Source organism: Diorhabda carinulata, chromosome 9 (assembly GCF_026250575.1).
Source record: "Diorhabda carinulata isolate Delta chromosome 9, icDioCari1.1, whole genome shotgun sequence".
NCBI classification, from domain to species: domain Eukaryota; kingdom Metazoa; phylum Arthropoda; class Insecta; order Coleoptera; family Chrysomelidae; genus Diorhabda; species Diorhabda carinulata.
In genome coordinates this window covers 16,289,654-16,314,118 of record NC_079468.1, presented here as the reverse complement: position 1 = coordinate 16,314,118, position 24,465 = coordinate 16,289,654, and the positions used below count along the sequence as shown (strand labels likewise).

General features: G+C 29.8%; 3 protein-coding genes across 4 annotated transcripts; 2 read left to right on the top strand and 1 right to left on the bottom strand.

Annotated features, from left to right (window-relative positions):
* Positions 1–318: 318 nt before the first annotated feature.
* On the top strand, positions 319–6,080 carry LOC130898325 (pre-mRNA-splicing factor ISY1 homolog). The gene is made up of 5 exons (XM_057807554.1): positions 319–498; positions 583–950; positions 4,750–4,899; positions 5,665–5,762; positions 5,874–6,080. The coding sequence occupies exons 1-5, from the start codon at positions 473–475 to the stop codon at positions 6,033–6,035; spliced, it is 804 nt and encodes a 267-aa protein (XP_057663537.1). The 5' UTR covers positions 319–472; the 3' UTR covers positions 6,036–6,080.
* On the bottom strand, positions 4,333–21,140 carry LOC130898321 (importin-13). Of its 2 annotated transcripts, XM_057807547.1 has the most exons (18): positions 20,622–21,140; positions 20,248–20,415; positions 19,997–20,149; positions 19,631–19,749; positions 18,865–19,002; positions 17,753–17,948; positions 17,482–17,694; positions 17,170–17,426; positions 16,593–16,777; positions 14,147–14,328; positions 12,409–12,573; positions 12,164–12,346; positions 11,975–12,112; positions 11,694–11,925; positions 8,409–8,561; positions 8,061–8,235; positions 6,357–6,457; positions 4,333–4,887 (listed from the first exon to the last, which is right to left on the bottom strand). In XM_057807547.1, exons 1-17 carry the CDS (start codon positions 20,772–20,774, stop codon positions 6,376–6,378), a joined length of 2,892 nt encoding a protein of 963 aa, XP_057663530.1. In that variant the 5' UTR covers positions 20,775–21,140; the 3' UTR covers positions 4,333–4,887; positions 6,357–6,375. The 2 variants fall into 2 exon arrangements, with proteins under 2 accessions (XP_057663530.1, XP_057663531.1); XM_057807548.1 differs by lacking the exons at positions 4,333–4,887; positions 6,357–6,457; positions 8,061–8,235; positions 8,409–8,561 and adding an exon at positions 9,325–9,481 and having other exon boundaries at positions 20,622–20,907.
* A 17-nt stretch (positions 21,141–21,157) lies between these two features.
* On the top strand, positions 21,158–24,025 carry LOC130898324 (eukaryotic translation initiation factor 3 subunit G). Its single transcript, XM_057807553.1, has 3 exons — positions 21,158–21,605; positions 23,379–23,516; positions 23,602–24,025. Exons 1-3 carry the CDS (start codon positions 21,251–21,253, stop codon positions 23,967–23,969), a joined length of 861 nt encoding a protein of 286 aa, XP_057663536.1. The 5' UTR covers positions 21,158–21,250; the 3' UTR covers positions 23,970–24,025.
* The last annotated feature ends 440 nt before the right edge of the window (positions 24,026–24,465 follow it).

The window sequence follows — 24,465 nt, the reverse complement described above, 5'->3', positions numbered from 1 at the left end:
AGAAGAGACCTGAAATCAAGAACATTTAGATGCATCAATATATCAGAAGGTCTAAGAAATAAAAAATTGAAGAAATATATATTATTTCTTAGACCTTCTGATATATTAATGCATCTAAATATATATATAGATAAATTTCCAAATACCAAATTCATTAGTTCTCAGGTAGCAAATAATTTAAATTACGCGCCATGAATAAATTAAATTAAATATGCCAGTATTTTATGAAAGGTTTCATATTAATAGTTTACATTCCGATATCCAGTCGACGTCAATTTGGTTAGAACAAATGACATTTTCGTGGTCAATCTAAATATAGGTGATCTGTGGTGGCCAATTAACAGGAATGACTGGAGCTATATATTGCTATGTCAATAACTAAGCTTACATAAAAAAGAAGACGAAATAGATCAGAGTTTGAAAATTTAATTCCTTGGAAATAAAGAAAGTTTGTTTCACATTATTTATAAAAATGGCACGTAACGCCGAAAAAGCTATGTAAGTTTTTTGGAAAGTTATATTTCAATATTTAACATTACATTTAAAAGAAACACGTTTCAATTGTAAACATATACATTTTAGGACAACCCTGGCTAGATGGAGAGCAGCTCAATTAGGAGAAATTGACAAGCACAAAAAGAGGAGACCGTACTTAGCATCTGAATGCAAAAGTTTACACGCCTGTGAAAAATGGAGAATGCAAATTATTCGAGAAATAGCAAAAAAAGTGGCACAAATACAAAACGCAGGTTTGGGAGAATTTAGAATTAGAGATTTAAATGATGAAATAAACAAGTTGTTAAGAGAGAAACGACATTGGGAAGATCAAATAAAGGAGTTAGGTGGCCCAGATTATCAGAGGGTAGGACCACGGATGTTGGATCATGAAGGGAAAGAGGTACCTGGGAATCGAGGATACAAATATTTTGGAGCAGCAAAGGAATTACCAGGTAAATATTCACATGACCTCGAAGTTATGAAGATTTTATTTCTATAACTCCCCTTCTTTCTCCATATTTAGATTTTATTATCTACCTCGTCTATCAATTTTCTGGTTAACATAAAATGTTTACAATCATATCTTTATAAAAGTTTACCTCATTGAATTTTGAAGGTGACACCATGTTGCAAAGAACAAAAAATTATTTACCTTACTCTACCTATAACATAAAGTGCATCAACAATAATAAAAAAATAAAATAACTGGAAGAGTTAGACTTATGGTGTATAAGTAATAATATTTTCATTCATCCTAATAAAATGAAATATTAATTGTGACATTACCTTTTTCAGATGGTATGATTATTAAATTTGGATTTTTTTAAACATTTTGTTGTTTTATATAATAGATCTATAATATTGTTTGGTTTCATGAATATGGTTAGTTAAATTGTTGGTTGCTTTGGCTATAACGACATCTTTCTTGTTCATTTAATATTTATAAGTTCAATACTAAATTTAGGCTCTAGTGATAGAAACTGTAAAATATCCTTGGGTATATCTGTATTTGAAATGTTTTTAATCCAATTATCTTGAGTTTTAAGAACTGAATTGATTTTTTTTGTTAACAAGAATATTATTTTATTCTTTTGCTTGTTTTTAATTTTATGGAACAATTTATTATAAATAACTTATTGTATGCTGGAAAAATGTTTGAAAGTGAATTCATTTGTTGTATCAATTATTTGAGTTTTCAATTTTGAGAGACCATTTTCAAGTTTGAATATTGTTTATTTGATTACAAACTTATGATTTAAAAGCTTATGTAGTAAAATATTTTAGATGTAATAATTTTTGTTGGTTTTTTGTTCTTGACGTATGAGTATTTTTTCTATATATTTGATATTATTCTGTTGAAAAGTGGAGAGAATGTTCTTTTTTCGACATTGTAATATTCTTTCGCCATTTTGATTTTGGACCATGATTTTAAATTTTTAACAGATAATTGATCATAAGTTCTTGAGATGATTTGGAAATATCCTATATTTGTATGTGAATTATGAAAAGTATGAACTTTTTCAAATACTTATGTATTCATCATCTGGGAAATAATTAGTTAAGATTCTGCGGTTTTAATTGTGTAGTTTCTTGTATAAACATAAAATTCATGGATTTTAAAAATTCAATATTCAAATTGACGCTTGATAGAATTAATTTATAATTATATATATAGTTATTTAAAATCATTGCTCAATCCTGACCGATTCTACTACAGTCCACCCTTCTATCAACTGAACCATCAGGTTTTAGAGATAAAGTAGCTGGAATTTCTGTATTTTTAAAATCACTTCGTACCCTTTCAAACAATTTTTGAGCCCTCATGATAAATTGGCTACCATTGTGGACAAATTTCTAGTCACATTTCATAAATTTCCATGAACAGTCACTTAGTTACCCGAAAAAACCTTGGCTGATATTTCTTACTTTATAACAGAAATTAGCATATTGAGTTTTCAGTCCAGATAACAAATAAAAGATTCTTGGGATGAATAGTGACTGATTTGTTGGTTGAGTGGTGACTGATTATTTGAGATGGATGGATTATTTTTTAGAAAACCTTCTAGCATATTCTTCCATGTTTCTTTTATATTTTCCTTCACAAAAACCTAATACTAATAGATATCCACTTGTTTGCTAAATAAGAATTATCTGTTCATTTAAAAAAATTATAACAATTTAATTATTAGAAAAAATGAATTGCGAATAGACAAATTTGATGTATAAATTCATAGTCAACTGTCAACTTTTTGAATAACAAGGTTGAAAACATGTTTTTGGTTATTCGACTTTTCCTTTAAGATTACAAAATTATGAGTAAAATATTTAGAATCAAATTATCCATGGTATGAAAATAATTTTTTTAAATCAACTAACAAAAAAATAAATACAAGATTAGGTCACCACTATTCAATCCCCCAGAATGGTTCGATGGCCTTCTACTTACCATTACCTAATGACCTTAACAATCTCATAATATAGTATACCACTTTGGGATTTTTAAGTTAAAGGTTTGCCAAGAAATCCATTTTTTTCGAAATTTTGGGTTCTACTTAGACCTATAACTAATCAGAGATGTAACTAGCTATAGAGGTAAATTGTTTCAAACTATAAAATTTGGGCTTCCCTATACGCTTCTGCTCTGTATCGGTTCTTATGCTGTATATATACGAGGATGCTTTGATATCTAGTTAGCCTAGACCAGTTCCATGCATAAACAAAATATTGCGTTACCATAGCAACGAACAATAACTTATTAGAAGTGTTAGTGTAAAGTTTGACGTCAAAAAAGTAAACCAGAGTTACGCAATAAATTAAAAAAAAAAATGACCACCGAAATTGTGAAAATCGAACAATTGGAGTATCAAACCATCATCAAGTACCTGTATTTAAAAGGGTTAAGAGGTAAGCAGATTTACTAAGATAGAAAATTCCTTCGCATGCGACTGTGAAAAATTGGTCTGCAAGCTTCAAAAGAGGTAAATTTTCCATTGAAGATGATGACCGATCGGGAAGGCCAGTTTCTGTGTCAGCCCCCGAAAATATCGATGTAGTTCATGACATGATTTTATCAGATCGTCGAATTGGGCTAAAACGGATATCTGAAGCACTAAATATTTCATACGAACGCGTTCATCATATAGTTTACGTCAATTTGGACATGAGAAAAATTGCTGCAAAATGGAGCCCCAAATGTTTGAATGTTGACCAAAAGCGTGCAAGGGTAGAAGCATCGCGTTCGATCTGTGCTCGATTTGAAAACGATGTAGACTTCTTAAACCGTTACTATTGATGAGACTTGGGTACATTTCTACGATCCAGAAAAAAGTAACAATCGATGGAATGGCAACACTCTGGTTCTCCAAGACCTAAGAAGTTTCATGATTGATTTTTTGGATAAGGGTAGAACAATATCTGGAGATTACTATTCGACATTACTGACCACTCTATGGGAAAAATTGGTGTTTTGTTTTTGCAGGACAACGCACCTGCACACAAATCTCATGTTGCCATGCAAAAAATTCGTGATTTAGGAGGTAATAAAAGCTGTGGAGGTCTGTTTGTAGAGCTAGAAGAAACATTTTTTTGAAAGGTCTAGAGACGTTGCAGGTTCGCTGTAATAAATGTATCCAATTAAGAGGAGAATATATTGAGTAATAAAATATTTTGACACTGAAATTTTGTTTGGTTCTATAGTAGGCTAAGAATTTTTCAATATATCCTCGTATATATATTCCATTGGTCTATACCAATTTTTTCTATATAGTATTAAAAAATATACACTCGTACGTTATGTAATGACTGCAAAGGTTTGAAAACTCAAATTACCTATTATTATGTGTTTCTAATAATGTTTTATTCACTAAAAATATATACTTTTCCAAAATTCAGAAACTTAATAATACAATATTAAGCTATAAGCTACCGTCAAACATAAAAACGTTATGAACAAAGGAAAAAACGAAAAATATCTTTAATTACAAATTTGCCTTTCTAAAGTTTGAATTTATAGTATGTATATATACATAATTCATATCAAATAAAATTAGTTAGAAATATCGAACTTTTAGAGTTATTTCATAATCATTGACAGTCTATACAACTTAAACTATGGTAACGAATCAACTGAAACTTTTAAACATAAAAAAATAGGGCAATTACAAAATTTCAGCAATATCATAAATAGTGAGAAATTATCAATATAGTTTGAAATATATAATTGAAATTTTTAACTTATGCTAATATTTTAAGGAGTTCGAGAACTTTTTGAGCAGGAACCTCCACCTCCTCCAAGGAAAAGTAGAGCAGAACTAATGAAAGATATTGATGCAGATTACTATGGTTATATGGATGATGACGATGGAATTCTGATACCATTGGAAGTAAAAGCTGAAAAAGAAGGTATGTATGTATTTAAATTATCAATACTAGGGTATCTGACTATTCTGAGGAAATAATTATCCATTGCCACTACATTATATATCAATATATTTGTTTTATTATAAAGAACCGTACTTGTAAAAAAATACAAATTAATTTGAATCTAAAATAAGTCCACAAAAAAAAAACCAGTTCAATGTGATTATTGTGATGATAACTGCAAAGTCACACAAAAACCTAACTTCGCACGTTCCCATCAACTTCAGAGAAAACGGTTTCAATTTGCCCTTAGAAATCCAAAAAATATTATGGAAAAGTCAAAAGTTTTTCCGTGATCACTTAAGTTGGGTAGAATCAATTCCTATATTTATATAATGTATAGTGTAATAAGTTTATAAAAAAGTATTCAGAGTTTTAGGTAAGAAGAAAATGCTTATATTAAAAACTCAAAAGATTATACAGATTCAAATTACATGTTGGTCCTGTTGAAGTATTATTTATTACAGTCAAAAAAATACTCAAATATTATATGATAAAAAGCAATCACAGATCTCGTCAATATTTTCAACAATATTAAAGTCTGCCAAATAATTCAAATATCTTGAATTTGTTTTTAACTTTGCTACATCAGTAGTAAAGATGAAAAGTTTTAGATCATATGACAAACAGAAAGGAGAAGGGGGAACAGAAAGGACTTTTATCATCTTTTAATTTCAGATTAATGGTAGCTTTAAATATATTTTTAATATATTCAAATAGCCTATTAATACTAACACATTTTTTTAGCACTTCAGAAATCAGTTGCAGAATGGGTGAAAAAGAAAGAACAGAACCCAGAATGCACTGAGGTCCAAGTAGAAGAAAATATTTATGCTGTCGAAGGGGTAATTATTCATATATTTTTAAGACTTCATCCAACTTTTCTCACAATTGTTCGATAGTTTTTGAATAAATAAAATTATCGTGTCTTCATTAAACATATTCTTTTTGTTTAGTCTGATGAAGAAGATGATTTACCAGTTATTGATGGATCTCAGCAAAGGTTTGTTGCCCATGTACCGGTACCATCTCAACATGACATAGAACAGGCTTTATTAAGGCGAAGAAAACAAGAACTTATGGAAAAATATGGCGTACAAGAAGACCCAGTGTCGTAGTAAATTATTATTAATTTTAAAATATAATTTTACCATACTTAGGAACTAGTGTGTTCTATTTTTATTTTATTATTAAATATCTTATATAAGGAAAATATATCAATTATACATAGAAACACCAGGGTTGCCAACCGGTTAAAAACGGTTTCATATATATTAACAAATAATCTATTTTTTGATCTAATTTTTGTCAGAATTCCTGGAAATACCTTATTTGTTAATTTGGATCTCAACTAAGAACGTTTATTAAATAATTACAATAATTTATATGTATATTTTTCAATTATAAATAATTTGTAAAGTTGTTTGAGTTATACTTACCCTATATATATTTATAAATTTATTCAGGTTTGAGTATTCCTTTACAAATTAGAGTGAATTCTAATACTGTATCTCGCACTTTCCTTTTACTAGTTTTCTCCCTAAAATTGTACATATGTATTATTTTCAAAAAAAATTCTTAAGACTGTTAGCCATCATAATGAAAAATACCATGAAATTGTACACAAATGGTTGAAAAAATATGAATATAAATAAACCTGGAAAAAAATTATCACAAATGCGGAAATTCTGATAATCATTAAGCTCCATTGATATAGATTCACATTCAGATTTAAAACTATAGAAAACTAAATAACCGAGGCCAAAACAATAGGCTTTTTGGTTGGAATCTTTCAATAATCAAGAAAAACTGGTGTGCCCAATGTATTTAGCATTAAGGCAAAGAAGGAATATTAAAATGTAACTTTGGAACTTTCAACACTAGAAATATATAAATCATAGTAAAAACATATTTCTCTTTCTCATTGGGTTTCTTACATAACAGTGCTGCCTCAGAAAGTACTATATGACAAATAAAGAGTGTAAAGTATATGAGAAAAGAAACTACATCACTTACTTACAGAATGTAAATACCAAATGTTTGGGACTAGAAACTTGTAGAAGCAAAATTATTAGAACTGCAGTGCGAGTTGCAGAGTGGGGTATAATATTCCAGTATCAGCTTAATGTAACCCCTATATACAATCTAAATGTAATCTAAACCTAAAATAATTTCTACTTCAATCCTCTGAACATTCTTCTATTGATCTTGTTTAAAATGAAATCGACAAAAACATTGAAAAATCGATTTCCAACAAACTCGGTTGATTTGTAACAACTTTTGGATAATGATTGCAATAAGTCAAATGATTACTGATTTCTAGAATATGTGAGAAGATGAAAGAAGAAATGAGGGTAAATTTCAATTTCATGATATTCCAATTTTCACATCCACTATGTTAAATTTTCATTTTTACATTAGACAAATAAATTAGCTTTAGTTTCTTCTTACATCATTTTATATTTAATTTTTTGAACAAATGTTCTTGATTTTAGGAATATTTAAATAACTAATATGTTCTTTTACAATATTTTTCGACATTGACAGGAAAAAAAGTGGTTTCACGTAGTGATTTCTTAAACGTATTTTGACGATTAATTAACTTATTATTTACAATTCTTTTATCATAACCGTTGAGTACAGAAATTTCAGGTATTGTAAAGCTTTATGATTTTTTTGTTAGATGTTCATAAAATAGTAGATCACAATCTTAAGATTACTTGCCATGTGGAATGTAAACCATACCATTAATATATTTTATAGTAAAGCTGTGTTTACACTATATAGCTGAAGAGCTCTATAAAAAATGAGCTATAAATAGCTCCGTCAGCTACATAAGTCAATTGGATGCCATTCCGTGTAGCAGAGCTACATATAACTGGAGTGTTCAGTTCCCAGCCCAATGCCAAAGAAGAAGGTAGTTCTTGCAACAGCTGCTGCTTTCGTCAGTTACTGTGATATATTCAACAGAGAAAATAGGCTGGAATTTGCTATATAGCTGGGCTATATAGGAGATGTCACTTTTTGAACTTGTATCAGAGCTATATAGCTGTTCTACATGTAGCTTCGCTAAATAGTGTAAACCTTGCTTAACTGATTCACATATTATGGAAGTGTGAAAAAATAATTGATTTATTTCTTACCTTAGTATTGATTTAATAAATGCATCTTTTTGAGGTGCGCTAATTTTAGCAGACGGAAATCCTTCTTGGGACAAAAGGGCGTTCAACCACCTACTCAAGTTATCACAGTATTTTTTATTCAAAGCTAATAAAATATCACTAAAAATGTCTACCGAAGATCTGGGAGCTGTCGTTCCTAAAAAGTAGTTCAACTTTATAATACTATACTTGTAATATCTCTATCTTGAATTCGATTCAAGCAAGCTTCATTTCCAAACCATCTGTATATGTTCAAAATTTATATTTTTAATTCTCCAAAATAGATGTGCAAGCAAATTATGTTTAGTACGCAAATAATAATATATTTACCTAAATTCATTAATATCCTTAAAACTAAACTTTCTCCATAGGCTTGTATCACTTGAGCCAAAGACGTCTCTCTACTTTGTGTGATAAATTGTACTAAAAAACTAGAGATTTGTTTCAACGCCTGAATTTCTGGTAATACTAGACATAAAATTGCTAAAAAACGTGAAAAAATAAATTATAGCATCATAGTATTTCGATGTCACTAAGACTAAGTGGATAAGAATCATGTTAAGATAAATGTTGTATGTATGTATGAATTTTGAGATATTTTATACACTGCAACCCAAAGAATCTTTCTTGCTGCAATACTGGAGAACCCAGTGTTTAGGGCTGATCTGTTAATCCCACTTATTTTAAAAAATCTAAAATGTGGGATGGCTTTGATTGCCAGAGATCTTCGTCTTATATTTCAAATACTCCCAGGTGTAGTGCTCTGAAGTTCCTTACTGTCTACACTTCGATAGAATGTGGATAGAGGTTTTGTCCTCTGTGCAACAAAATCTGCATGCCGCAATATCTGCTAAGTCAATCTAGCGTTTTCAGGTGTTTGTTGAGGTAACAATGATCCAATAGGACTCTTTTTAGTATTCAAATATTGTTCTTACTTAGGTTAATACATTCAGTAGATCTTCTCTGGTTAAAGTTTCCCAGAAGAGTCTTTGTCTATCTCAGCCCCTGTACGTTGTCCCAATAATTGGTTTTGTTCCTATCTACCTTTATTTCCAATACTTTTTCCATTGTTCTGTAGCTGATACCATATAAGGGTTCAGGTCACGAAAGGCTTGTCTGCCCCCGCTTTGGCCAGCTTATCAGATATTTTATTTCCCTTCGCTCCGGTGTGTCCCGGGATACATTGTAGGGAAGATAAATGTTTAAACAACCTTAAATTACGAGGGTAAATAAAAAAATACCCACATTTTTCATTTTTACAACTTTATGAAACTATGATCTCCATATTTAACAAAGCACTTGGTCCAGTGAGTCGCAAGATTCCGTATGGCTTCCTACTAGGTTATCAGTCAGGAAGTTACTTTTGCACTTTGCAAGACTTCTCAGAGATTTCTTAGGTGGTCCTAAAAAATGACAGTCTAAGGAGAGGAGTTCTGTGCTGTGGGGAGGGCATTCAGAGTCTAAAACCCAACCTGTTGATTGTTACTATGGTGTGGCGGGCGTTGTGTGTAACAAAAAAATATCAATTCAGAGTAGACCACGGTGATTGTTTCAGCTTATTTGCCTAAAAAATCACTATACATTGCACTATTTAGGGTAGTCCTCCTCTTTGGTGCAATCTACTAGACTTCTGCTGATGTAACTAGACATGATTCAATTCCACATGTGTCCACAGACGCTCCAACTCAATGCGACCGCCTCCTATTTTAGTTTAATGAAGTGGTACATTGAAAAGTTTAAGTTTGAACGTATCATATTAACAGGACTGGAGCAAATATTCAATTATTATGGTGGAATTACAGAATTTTTTCTCAATTGAGAACTATAATAAATGTAGAGAAAGTATGAAGAGAAAATTGGAATAAGATCTATTGTTTAGCTAAAACATTTTGGATAGCTCAAATGGAATGGACTGGATCCTTAGATATAGAATTTGACTAATTAATTGAAAAATTTCAATTCAAAAAATATATTCTTTATCTACTTAATAGATAAGAAATAAATGTATGTGGTAATTTCATTACGAGATCAACAAGTTTGAATTTCCTTTGGGAATACATAGATTAAAGACTCACTAGATATACACTGCTGAACAATTTTAATGTAATACTTATTTGCCATCCCAATGGTATACGGATTTTGTAAAATTTTGTCGCCGATGTTAAGATCATCCTCGACTTGTGGCAAATTGAATTCTACAGGTTATCTCTAATTTTGTTTTCAGCGTTCGGACGCAAGTTGTCTAATCTAAATTTTCATTGAATTTCTAATATATTAGGTCATATTAGTATGTTTTGCATACAATACAAAAGGCATATACTCCATTTGGAAGGTATCACGAATTATTAGCTTAAAAAATCTATTTAAACTGACTGGAAAGACTATAACAAATAAAATCTCAGTCTATTATTTTTTTAGTGACAAATTCTTAACTTGAATATGACTATATGGCTACAGAATTAATTGAAATCATGAACTTGACATTAATGTATTTTGCTATTCCATCCACTACTACAGAAATATAGATCAAACGGACATACTGAAAGAGGTGTTTTGAACAATGAAAGGACCTATTTTATCAGCTTGTATTTCCTCCTCTGGCGTCTTTTACATGTTGAAAGTGTTTAAGATTAATTTAAAGCTCATTTTCTATTTCATTTTGGTTAAAAGAATTCTATATTTCAATAAAGCTAAAATATAGATCGTGTACATTGTAAGGCGGATTTAATAAAGTATGTGAACGACTAGCAATTATATTTCAAAGAGGCTCTATTAGATTGAGGTCACGGCGGTTAGCTGTCCTTATAATTGCTTGCATTTCTTCAATATAAATTTGAATGATTCTTGCAATATGTTATCATGCATCAAAACAAAATTTTCTCCTACAATGGGAGTGAAAGGTACAATTTGTAATTCCAATGGATTAACAATATACCAAGTCGGTGGTAATACTAATAATAATCATCCACAATACACATACCTTGGTTGTATGCAGCATTGCCAAAATTTTTCATTCACTCTTCCAACACTGGGTCTCATTGATGATTGCTAATTACACAAAACATGGATTCATTACAGAACAATCTGATGATTTTCCCAATCCAAATGATCTTATGTTGAAAATAACACAAAAACTCTTGCCGAAGAGAATTAGACCTAACTAATATTTGTCTCAATTACACAGTCAATGAACTTTTTTTTCTCCTTTCTTGGAACCTCCTTATTGCTCTAGAAATCAACAATTGTGCTAAATGGGATTTTTGTGTCACTTGCACTTGTGAGAAGCCTTTTTCTGCCGCAACAGACTCTTTAAGGGTGAGAATATGATTTTTGGGAATTCTAGGGTTCATTATAAAGTTTTACTTAAGTTATAAAGCTAGGTCGCCTACGTAGAACAAAGAAATTTGAAATAATTTGTTCAACACAGCAGCAAAAACATTGATACGTTTATATAATTCATTTTTTTACTTGCTAATATATTGACCAAATCCCCAATAACGGTGTGTATCTAAGAAGTCTTTAATATATTGGGAGTGCCATTTCTTCTTTATTATAGGTCTTAAGTTAATTTTGATGAAACTGAATGATTACCTATCAAGTACGATTTTGACTTACCACATTGGAATAGGGCGGCAATATCAATTCCACAAGAAGTGATAAGGAGGGGTACTTTTTTAGCTAGAGCTGCTAACATTGCGAAATAAGCGTCTAAAACATCTGATTTATCGGAAAGTTGGTTAGTAGCGTTGAACTGGGCACACATTTGCATTGTAGTGTTACTTAGTTCAAAAAGAAGTTGTTGATTTAATGTACAGCAATCGTCTTCTTTTCCAAAAAGTATCAAAACCTAAAAAACATTGTTTTTAATATTTTAAGACATTTTACTGGATACTTACTGTTTTTGCTACAATTAAAACATTAGGTTGGGGACATTCTCTATAAATAGTTACTATCAGTTGAAGAATATCATTTATTAAAGGTTTACAGTCATCTTTGAGAGTTGATACTCCGTATTTGAATACTATACTTAAATCCTAAAAATTAGAAGAAATTTTCATTTTGTCATAACCAAATGAGATATTTACCTCCATGACTTCAACATTTCGACAGTATTTCTCGCCTATTGTCCTAAAAAGTGGCATCATCTTCTGCATTACAACCAATACAGGCTGTTCAACTTTCTTTTCGCCATCTTCAATATGTAAAGAACTGAACAGAGCTGATATAAGTTTTAATCGTGTCACCAGAGAATTACTTACTGCTGGGCTCTAAATTTACAAAAAACAAATCATTGGTGTAAAATTCATAATAATATTTTAAACACACTTACTGGTTGGGCTTCACTACATTTTTGTAGATCTTCGAAAGAAGATTCTAATATCATGTTTAGGTAAAACATTATTCTATCGACAGATAATGTACTTAATACTCTTCCTATACTATACATCAGTCTTTTACGTTCAGCAAGTTTTAGACTACCAATTTGTAAAACGACCTAGAAATATAATAAAAATTGATACAACGTAGGATTTTTCAGGTTTTCAAATATATACTATTATAAAATGTTATATGGAACACTTTACTGAAGTGTTAGTGTGAGAATATGTGGGAGAGGATTTGATTTTAGCTCGTTTGATTTTGCTGAATAATTTTAAAGATAAAGAGTTGTCAACTGAGATTATCTTAATTCAACAAAATGTATACACAATATGAAATCAAGGTTGCTTTAGAGAAAAAACAATCCAGGTAATATTTCCAGGAAACAATATCAAATGGAAGGAGTTTTACTAAGTTTCTGGTAATAATGTTAAGGCAATTCTATGGTAATATGTAATTATAGCAATAGAAATTTTTAGTGGGTAGAAATTCCACACTACCAGCTGACGTTCACTTACCAAAGATTTTAAACTATGTAAAATCGTCTAAAATAATTTAATCTGACCAATGTGAGATTGAAATTGGATTTTTCAAATTCTCAGTGAGAATGTACTTAATAGACACAGGAACGTGACAATTTTGGTAAACTTTTTGACGACATCAAATAGCTGTAAGTTTTGTGTGGTTGATGCGGAGTCTTATTGAGCTTCTCTCCTCGGATTTTATGTAATGTTGTAGTACTTTTGCTCCATATATCGCGTCAATATTCTTGGATGAGGTTTTTTAGGTTAGGTTAGGCGATCTGCAGATTCGTTTCTAGTGTGTAATGTAAGTCAGATGAGAGAGAGAGTAATGAGGGTGTAGTAAATGTTTCGGACTATTGGATGGTCGGTGAATATGGTTTTAATAGACTGTATGGATGAAACAGTCAGTACATATGGCGATATGTTTATGGGGAGGAGAGATAAATTTGGAAGCTTGAAGGATACTTCACCAGTGTAAACTCTATACGTTAAAGGTAACTGGAAGCAGCTTATGAGTTTGTGGTTTGTAGTTACTGCACAACAGACACCGGAATCAGTTTTGAAGGCATCCATATAGAAAACCAGGTCGAAGGATTTTTTATGCAGAATTTCTAGGAATGCTTTCTCTACAAGGACGATAGAGGATTCATGTTAATTGTAAATGGTAAGTGACATGTTTACTATGGGAATATTTTTGGTCCAAAGGGTTACTTAAAATAGACTATATTTTGAGTACACCCAATATTATAAATTTTTCAAATATACATTGATTTAATTATTTCTAGTAGTTACTATAGCAGAGATTATTTCTAAATAAAAATCCGAAATATGGTAATGGAACTTACTTTACGAATATACTTTGTTACATAAGAAATATTTAAAAAAGATCTAATGCTTTTCCTAAATTATTTGTTTTGTAAAGGTTGCTATACATAGATTTTGAGAAAATTGAGATATCTCGGAAACTATGAAAGATTAGACATAGATAAGGTAATTAAATCCTGATCAATATTTCGATTCTTGTATACCTTTAAAAATTTAGGAATCTGTAATTTAAATGCCAAAGCACTAATTTTTAAAATGAACATAATTTTTTGCAAATGTATAATAAAAGTTAGCCTTAAGCAGGATGTCTGTAATAATGGAAATTACAATTTATTTATTTACCTGCGATGTTAGAAGAATGTGGTCTGCATATGGCGCTAAATACTTTTGACAATTTTGTGTAAAGTCTTTCAATGCCATTGTAGCATTAGTTGACACTTCTGGATTATTCAGCCCCGATAATATTAACGGGAAAATGTTTTCCAATAAATCCGGATGGTCCATGAACCATTCGGAAAAAGCACCTGAAAATGTATATTAAATTTAAAAAAGAATTCAGAGAGAAAATGGAAATAATTGAAATGTCTATTTTTGTCAATTATAATCATATTCATGATCGATATTTCATATATACCAGAAAATATGGTAATTATCAACAGTATTACCAATATGGTATGGTATAACCAATTCAATTTTAATTTAACATTGTAAATTTCACTATAATGTTGCAAACATTCAATAAATAAAAAAATGTCTTCAATTTCTTATACCTTTTATACATGTTTATGTTTTTAAATCGTGTTAATAAGATAATCAAGATTAAAAATTATTTATTATTCATATATTTAGAATTATTTCTTGATATATTGCGATCAAGATTCTAGATTTATCTCCAAATCATTTGGAATAATATAAAATAAAATCATTATTGAGCTGATAGATAGATTATTTGAGCTTTTATTGTGATGAGATTATAGTATTAGTTTCGACTTTATTCTCATTTTTTAGAACCTATTTTATTTTCAATCTATTTGTCTAACAATTATAGGTGATATGTCTTATCACTTATTTTTCTATTTCGATAAAATATTTTCCTCATCATCAGTTCAAAACGTTGAAGACATTTGCTATTAAAAATACGCTATTTATTATAACATGGTTAAAATCAAAAGAATTTATTCACAAGAAAATAATATGGGGTGTGTTTCAAAAAGAATCATATCATCCGATTTAGAAAATTATTGCTATTCATCGATGTATCCAAAGTGACCGAACAATCTAATGTTAAAAAGAAGGAAATCTGGAGTTTTACGCTAGATAGCAGTAGCGCACTTTTTTTAACGCCCGACTCTGTAATTGTCTAAAATTAAACCAACCAAACCTAACCAAAAGAAAGCATTTCGTATCACATGATGCGAGTTTGTGATTTCTGTGCAATATGACATTCATACCATATATAGTGTTGAAAAATATATTTTGATATGTTATATTCTTCCCACATTGGGAAACAAATTAATGCTTCCTCAGAGATAGATGATTCAGTACTACATCACTGGCCTCAAATGTCACCTGTTTTCTTTGTGAGGTACTGCTTATACGTGTTCCCTATCAACAATATTGGTTGAATTGAAGAACCATATTAGAGAAGCCATCAAATCCATCACTTATCATTTTAATATAAAAGTAACCATATGTAAAATGATCATTAATTTTGAAAATATAAACCTATTAAATTGGATGATTCTTTTTGAAATGCCTTGTATATGGAAAGGTCTAACAGTTGAGAAATTTTTATTCATTCATAAAAAGAATTAAATAATCTACAAGTTTGGTAAAATAATGATGTTTGTAATATATTCACAAATATAATAATTGAAAAAATTTAGTGGTGTTCTACAATCAGAACGTAAACATCAGTGTTCATACTACCATGTTTAAATTTCTGGTGAAGAAAAATAGGAATATTCTACTACGAAAATTTTTTGTCAAAATATTGAAATAACAATAATTAAATTAATAAAATAGTAGTTGTTTTGACATTATAATTTCCTATTTAGAATTAGGCAACATTGCACGAACGTAACAGACACATATACAACCTCTTGTGTTGGAAACCATTAGGATCTGTTAATCATTTAGTTAAATGATAAATTAAGTATCCCTTATTTTACCCTCCATTAACGAATTGACTCGGTTTACTTAATTTTTGTCTTTTATTGATGTGACTAAAAATTATAAATTTACCTACCAAACTATTGTATTCGTTAAGATTTATTGAGCACCGACCACTCCTAATGGGAGCCAACGACATAGTTAAGCTATTCCAAGTGTTCCATAGATACCATTTAGTTCCATTAAGTAACAAATTACTTACGTTTACTTTATATTGATGTGACTCTAACGACCAGAAATATATTATTTATAGCTTTTATATACAATAGGATTTTGGTATATAAAGCGGTTTGTAAACAGATAGGAGGTTCTTAATAGTATGGCATTCTTCGACTAGGGTAGTCGGATTATTGAATCTAAGTTCAATTAATTTTTTTTCTACATACAAAGTACAAAGTAGTTTTAATATTTTAATACAAAGAATATGGTCAACCATCATTGGTTAGCCCGAAGATACAATACAGTAATTGCATTCTAAAGACATTGTGACTTTGGATGCAACATCTACTTAACAAGATTAGTGCTCAATACCAAAAAATAGTGATTCAATATGTGTGTGCCAGATTAGAAATTAAGCCTCGCCCCTTTTAGACATGTATATAGTATAACTACTTACCCACAGTATCCAATGCAGTTGCCATTACCCTGACGTGTAAATTCTTGAAAGGAATATCTTTTATTGTAGACATTAATTTCGGTAAATACAAATTTTCATATTCGATACTTTCAGCTACAGCTCCAAAAGCATGAAGTACTGTCTCTACCTCATTCCATTGTATTGCTACACTAGAGTTGTCAATTCTTGAATAAAAATTGAGTATTTATAATTAAACAATAATTATTAGCTAAACTTTTAAAAAATTTGGTTGAGCAACATTTTTTTTAGTTCCATTCTTTAAATAATGTAATTTAGGTTTTGTTAGTTATATACACTATAATATATTGAAAAATTTACTTAAAAGTCAATTGTTTGGCAAGAGCTGTCATAATTATTATAATATACATTTATTAAATAAAATTCACATGTAAAAAAATATATGAATTTTTTTACCAAATGAAGGCACATTTTGAAAATATAACTGTAATACGTATATAATACTGTAATATGTAATTAATGAATTAATAACATACACTGATATAAATAGTCAATGTTTTCTTATTGATGGTGTTAAGAAAAGTGAGCAAATACTTACCGCAAAGCCTCATTGAGTTTTGTCATTAAAATATCTAGCATTTCCAAATTGAGGACAACATAACAATACATAAAAGTATCTGCTATATCTTGCCTATAACAACGGAACATTTCTTTATCTTCTAGAGTCCAGTTACTATCTTCAACTAAAGGAAACATCGATTTTCTTAACATTATACAGACCAAATCTCTATAATATGGTTTTATCATAAGCATTAAAGAAGCACATTCGGGAGTGTCTAAAGATAATATATCTTCCTAAAATTAAAATGTTATCATTGTATAGTGTCTTTCGATTATTTCTTGATTTTACCTGTAATGTGTACCAAAATCCAAAAGTGAGAGTACTGCTAGACTCATCTATAGGATAAAATCCTGGCAAATTTGAACATTTCAACACAAAATTTAATAAATCAAAACTAACTTGTCGGCACTCTGGATTTTCAGATTTCAAATTATCAATAAATATTCTTGAATGTGCATCTCCCATTGTAATTACTAAGCCATACAATGTTGCCACAACATCCTAAAAAAACCATATTACATTTTTAAATGATTACTTCTAAAATTAGTTATTTACTAACTTTATTCATATCTTGTTGATTCCTTTCAACATCCAAGATTTTGTCAAATTTAGGAAGGATTTGAGCTGCATACTTAAATACATATGATTTGTATTGATGGGCATGTGACAACTGGAAAACTGCTGTTAACGCTTCTACAGTTATTTCAATTAGATCCATTTCATCACAAGACAATCCTTCTGGATCAGATTTATTCCTGTAAATGTATTACTTCTAATACTAAATTCTTATGTATTCCTTCTAAATCATACAATTGTTTTATGAAAAAGCCCTTTTACAATTAATATGCTCAATAGAAGAATGTGTGTCACTTAGGTGTTTAAATCTCCCATTTTTTAATAAATGGTATTACTACCATAATGGAAAATATAAAAATTAGTAGCCTGTAGTACAATTGATGATGGAATAGCAAATTGTCAAAATAAAAAGCAAATGAAACTCTAATTTAAAAAATTAAAAATGGAATTAGAAGGCAAAATAGATAAACTTTAAGTCATAACAAACAAAAATCAAAACCAGGGATAAAATAAAGTAATAAAATATTTTAGTAACAGTAAAGGGATATAAATACTAACAGAAGACAGGAAAATAGATACAGAAATAGCTAACAAGGTATTTAAATGAACAAGCATATACTAGGAACTAAATAAAACAATACCAGGACTTAAAAATATAGATATAGATGGAAGATAAGACAATAATAAAGGCAATAGAAATGAAGAACCCAAGAAATTATTTTGAGGAAAGTCAAATGGGACAAGATAAAAATAGAAAACATTAGAAAAATTAAAAAACAATAAATAAATGGCTGAATTGGTATGGGCTTATTATAAGAATGAAGACAGAAATAATAACAATGATAATGGAGGTCAGAAAAGAAATCATCACATAACGAATGACAATATAACAAAGAAAAACTAGATAAAGAAACTAAAGAAAAAAATCTTTAATAGGAATTGAGCAAAATGAGTACCAGAGAAACTGAAACCATCATCCAACAACTAAAAAGGTATTTGTTACAAAAACACTTTAATTTCAGTTTGAGCTGAAATTTGTAATAGTAAAGTATTTTTTCATTTTCATGTAAAGTAATTGAAGTTATGTCAACATACCAGTATACGAAACATGTAAGATCTATTAATAGATTGTTAATGGATGTACAATCGAGAATGTACACTCCACCTAACTGTATCCATGCTGAAGCACATCTAGATGCATTTAGGTAGGTTGTTAAGTTTCCCATATTAAAGCTGTAATTACAAAACATATTTTATTATATCATAAATCAAATTGTATTCAACTATTATTTCAATTTTGATGTTAATTAATAACTTGAAATATTTGTAATTTATTATCTTGAATGTATTGATATTATTATCAAAAACAGAAGGGATTCAATTAATCTGGACTAATAGCTGTAGTTGGGCATTCATATAATCGAAGATCCACTTACTCAAATGAATGTTAAGTTTACAAAAATGCAGTTGGCATACTTGCAATCATCATTCAAAAACCCCCTTTTTCATGCAATTTCACTCCTTTCCCAAAATCTATGCTGCAATCTGGATTAGTATGCCAATAAGTTTCTGTCATATTTTTTTTCTTCAAAGTTTCATTTGATACTATTGGCATGCTTTCATATAGCATTCCGAGATGTGCAGTTTTTCTTGCAAATTAAAAATTCATTTTCAATAAGAGTTACAACTAAGCAAAACTCAATAACGTATTTGAACGATTGCAAATATGATTAAAATTAGTTATATTCCATGACATACTTCAAAGTATCATTCAAGTAAATCATAGTCTATTTGTACGACAAAAATTATGTAAGTACTGGATGGAGAATTCAAAATTAGTTTTCAATTATAATCAACTTACCCAGCTTCTGGTATAGGCATCAAGCACATTTCTACAACTTTCATTATATCCTTTGAAACTTTTTGAAGAACATTTCTCACGCTATTTCTTTGATTTAAAGCTAAAGTGGTTCTTTGAAACTAAAAATAATGAAAACATGAAATTGATTTAAATTTTTTTTGTCATAATGATAAAACTACTGCTATAATGAAACAACCAATATAAGTGTTGTGCTTGATCATTGAAATTAAATTAGTTTAATATTGCAAAAAGACAATATTTGGAACAGATACTCACCTGAAATGAAGAGACAATTGATACTTTTACTAGTCTTATAATTCTTTAGCTAGTTTTTTTACAAAATATATCAATTACTTGGGTACTCACCTCTTCGGGTATCACAGTTAGTATTTCTAAAAGAATCCAAATGACCCTTTCTGGTTCGACATTTGGTAAATATTGTGGTTGAAAGCTAGAAACTAGTTCTTCAAATGCTTCGGGCCAGTGATTTGGAACTGTATGAATGATATAAGCTGATAACTAGAAAATAGAGTTATATTGATTCAAGGTATGTGTAAACTAATCTCATTTATTCACCATGGATATATATAAAAAAATACAAATGTAAAAGAACTTACTGCAATACAGAGGCGATTCAAAACAATTTTAGGACCATTTGCATAACTAATTATATAATCTAAAATTCTTTTTTTTAATATCTCATAGTGATCTTCAGGAATTTCATTCCAGTGCTTCATTAATTTTGTATGAAGTGTTGTAGCAGCAAAAAATTGTACTTCTGGGCTCTGAAAAAATTTGAGTTTATTTTTATATGTATATTTAAAATAAAGAGTTAAAGAGCATTTTATTATTTCCATAATAATAGAGAATGTATTGATACATTTCTATTCTTAGTTAAATAATTAGTTTGAAAGTACGTTATTTGAATTATGCCAGCATGTGCAATCAATAAAGTATAAATTGTATACATATGATTCAAGTATATAATTACTCTATGTGGATTAAGAAGTTCCCAGACAAAACTCCAGGCCAGAGGAGAATTTTGAGCTTCTGTTAACCACTGATGTGCTTCTGCTTGTTGGACTGCTTCTGTTCGATAAAATAAAGTAACAGCTTTTTCCAAATTATCTGCCGAATATTCCATAATTATGATTATAAACGTACACAATTTTAAGCATATAAACAAATAAAATATTTTCAATCAGGTATGTACATTCTCTTCCAACTTCAAAATTTTTGACGTTCTAATTTTACCCGGGTTACTGGCAACCCTAAATGCAAAAAATTAAATGGTTAGGCATTTTTTAAAGACAAATAGGAATTATTTAGAAAACGATAATAAAACTGAGAATATCTTAAGGGACAGTTTAAATACTATATTCCTTTGTTCTACTGTTTTTTGATATATAACTCTTTCAATATCTTCATTCAATTTAAATGGATTGATTCCAAAATTAATTTGAATTACAAAATTAAGGACAATCGAATAGTTTTTACCACAATGTCAACTGTCATTTATACTTTTAGATCAGAGTTTAATAAAATACATGTGGAAGAGAAAATTGCAATTTATAAATTTTGAAATATATTACTAGTGCCACGTAAGATTATTTTGAGAAAATGCCAGCTGCTGAAGAGGTAAAGTCAAGTTGGGCAGATGAAGTGGAGTTGGAAGGTGGATCTCTACCACCTGCTACTGAAGTCGTTGAAAATGGTTACAAAATTGTTACTGAATACAAGTATAACGATGATGATAAAAAAGTTAAAATTGTTCGAACCTATAAAATAGAAAAGCGTATTGTATCCAAGTCGATAGCTTTACGTAAAACATGGAAAAAATTTGGAGAGGCTGCAAATGATAAACCAGGTCCAAATCCTGCTACTACAATTGTCGCAGAAGATGTTTATATGCAGTATATTACTAGTAAGGAAGATGAGAACAAACAAGAAGATGACCCCTTGGATAAACTCAGAGGTAAGTCGCATTTTATACAATTAGTACAGTGTGTTGAAGTGATGATGAGTGCATACTCTATTTCATACTTTGTGAAATACTAGGATATTGCTGGAGTATCAACTTTAAAATTGATGTATGGTCAAATTTATTTCAAAAATTGAGTTTCATCTAAATAATGATTATAAGATTATGTAGAAGCATCGATAGCTTAATTATGTCACTAAATTTAGCAGAGTCATATGAGCAGAAAGTAAAAACAATAAGTCGAAAATTGAGTAATTAAGTCCTCCGTTTTACAATGATAGGAGAAAGTTTCCTATTCTTGCATGGAATTTGAAAAAAGCTTCACAAAAAGACCTTTTGTTTAGAACTGTTTGAGTACTTAATTTTTCAGGACTTAACAAGACCACATTTGGCCATAATTCCTCGGCAATAATAGTATTTTGTTGAGAAAACTGAAAAAGGCATTTCTTTTGTGATGTCACTGAAATATTCATTTTTTCTGCAGCATTGAATTGGCATTAGTCCAGCACCTAAAAAGGCCATATGAGTCTAAAATTCCTTGCCAATGATAGTGTTATGCTGAGAAAACTCGAAAAAGTTATTTTTTTCATGATGTCCCTAAAAAATTCATCTATTCTGCAGCAATAGTCTAGCACTCAATTATTCAGACCCTAACAAGTCTATAATTCTTAGGCAATGTTAATGTTCTACTGACAAAACTCGGAAAAAATCATTTTTTGCGACGTTTTTTGTGAAGCGAGAAAAACCAACATTCCATGCAAGAATAGGAAAAAGTCATTTTTTTCCAAAAAACTTTTTTTCTATCATTGAACAAAAGAGCACTCAATTAGCATTTAATTATGGTAGCATTATACTTTCATTATCTATTGATTTTGCACATTTAACTTACTTTACTGACAGCCAATTTCTCAAAAACTTGCACAGTGGAAAACTTTGTAATATGGCACTTAATTTTCCACTTAGTTTTTTCTGTCGGCTTATATTGCTCTGCTAACTTTAGTGATATAGTTTAAGTACATTACCAGGGTGTGTCAAGAATTTGCAATGTTACTTTCTGTAATTGCTGTCAAAGTTAATGATAGATGTACTTGGAATATCAACTCATGTGAAAATTATTATTTATTTCTGTTTGCAACAAAAACTTAACATTTGAAGTTAGATAGCTATATGAAATGCCTTTAAACATGATCATAGTCATACAGTCAACAAAATACTGATTTATATGTAAGGCTAAATTTAGCATTCTTAGGTCACAAATAGAAAGATACTGATGATAATGATTGGATTTCATTCCACACATGAGTTAAGAATGTGGAATAAAAAATTAAAAACCAAAAATTATCTGAGACAAAAGCGTTTTCTGATAATGTTAATTGAGATATGAAAGGCTAGTCTAGTGGAACACAGGGGTTACCATGGAGAAGATTAATATATGTCACTACTAATATAGACACTAATATTTGAACCAAAACCTTCTGGACAGAATTACTTTGTCTTCTGCCATATTTTCGTGAATTGACTGGACTTGAGTAAAAGGGTTACATAGCAATATAACTACTTTTAAATTGATAAATGTTTGAATCCTTTCACTTGAGGGAATAAAGACAGTACTTATAGTATATTGAACATGTGATTACAATAAAAGAAAGATTGTTGGAAGCTAATAACTTGATAGAAAGCATAGAAGTTAGATTATATTAGCATTAAAAACAAAGTAAAATAGTTTGTAATTATGTAAGAATATAAGATAATTGGCATTTATTTTAGGTATTGGGGATAAAAATATTGTCAAATGTCGTACTTGTAATGGAGACCATTGGACATCAAAGTGTCCTTGGAAGGATACCATATTGGCTGGTGGAAAAATGCCAGATGAAAAGAAAGCAACAGCTGTTGCAGGTCCAGGTATGTATCTAAAAAGTTAAACTTTTGACAGTCTTTATAATACTCTTAATTTGAACTAGAAATTCATTGATTTTAAAACTTTTAGCTGGAGAAACTGGAAAGCAAGTTGGGTCAAAGTATGTACCGCCAAATTTAAGAGAAGGTGCAACAAAAAGAACAGATGGATCTAACCTTTCCAAAAGAGATGACAGCTACTCAGCTATTAGGATTGCAAATCTTTGTGATTCAACAGCTGAAGCTGATTTAGAAGAGTTGGTGAAACCGTTTGGGCCAATTCAGAAATTGTTTTTGGCAAAAGATAGACTTACAGGTCTCTGCAAAGGATTCGCATATATTCATTTTAAGTTTCGTAATGATGCAGCTAATGCTATTGCAAGACTTAATGGACACGGCTATGATCATCTTATTCTTAATGTTGATTGGTCAAAACCTTCAAGCAATTCAAATCAGTAATTCTGTAGCAAATACTTGTATACAGGAATTTATGTAATAAATATTATGAAGATATATTCTGTAGGTGTTTTCTTGAAAAATGTCAATATCTGTGACCCATGCAATTATTTTGTAGTGACTATAAGAAACTGCAAGTGGCTGTATCTTAATTGATAACACTATCAAATACTTACGTTAAATCAATGACAACAACGTGCAAAAGTTTAATTACTGCTAGAAGAGATGAGCTAAGCTGGAATTTCTGGAACAGTCGGTGATACTGAGGCATATTCTGATAATTTAGTTATCATCTTCAGAGACCAAAGGTCAAATGCTTACCTTCAGTCTTTTTTATTACCAGAAGAAAAAAATGTTTTTCTAATAAAAAATATCTCTAATTGGATTATTATCTATTCTTATCTTTACTTCTAAGAAAGCTATGAGATACTGAGATAGAATGCAAATTAATGGAAATTTTGTAGGAGCGAACAAAATAGAAGAAAGCAAATAATTTGTA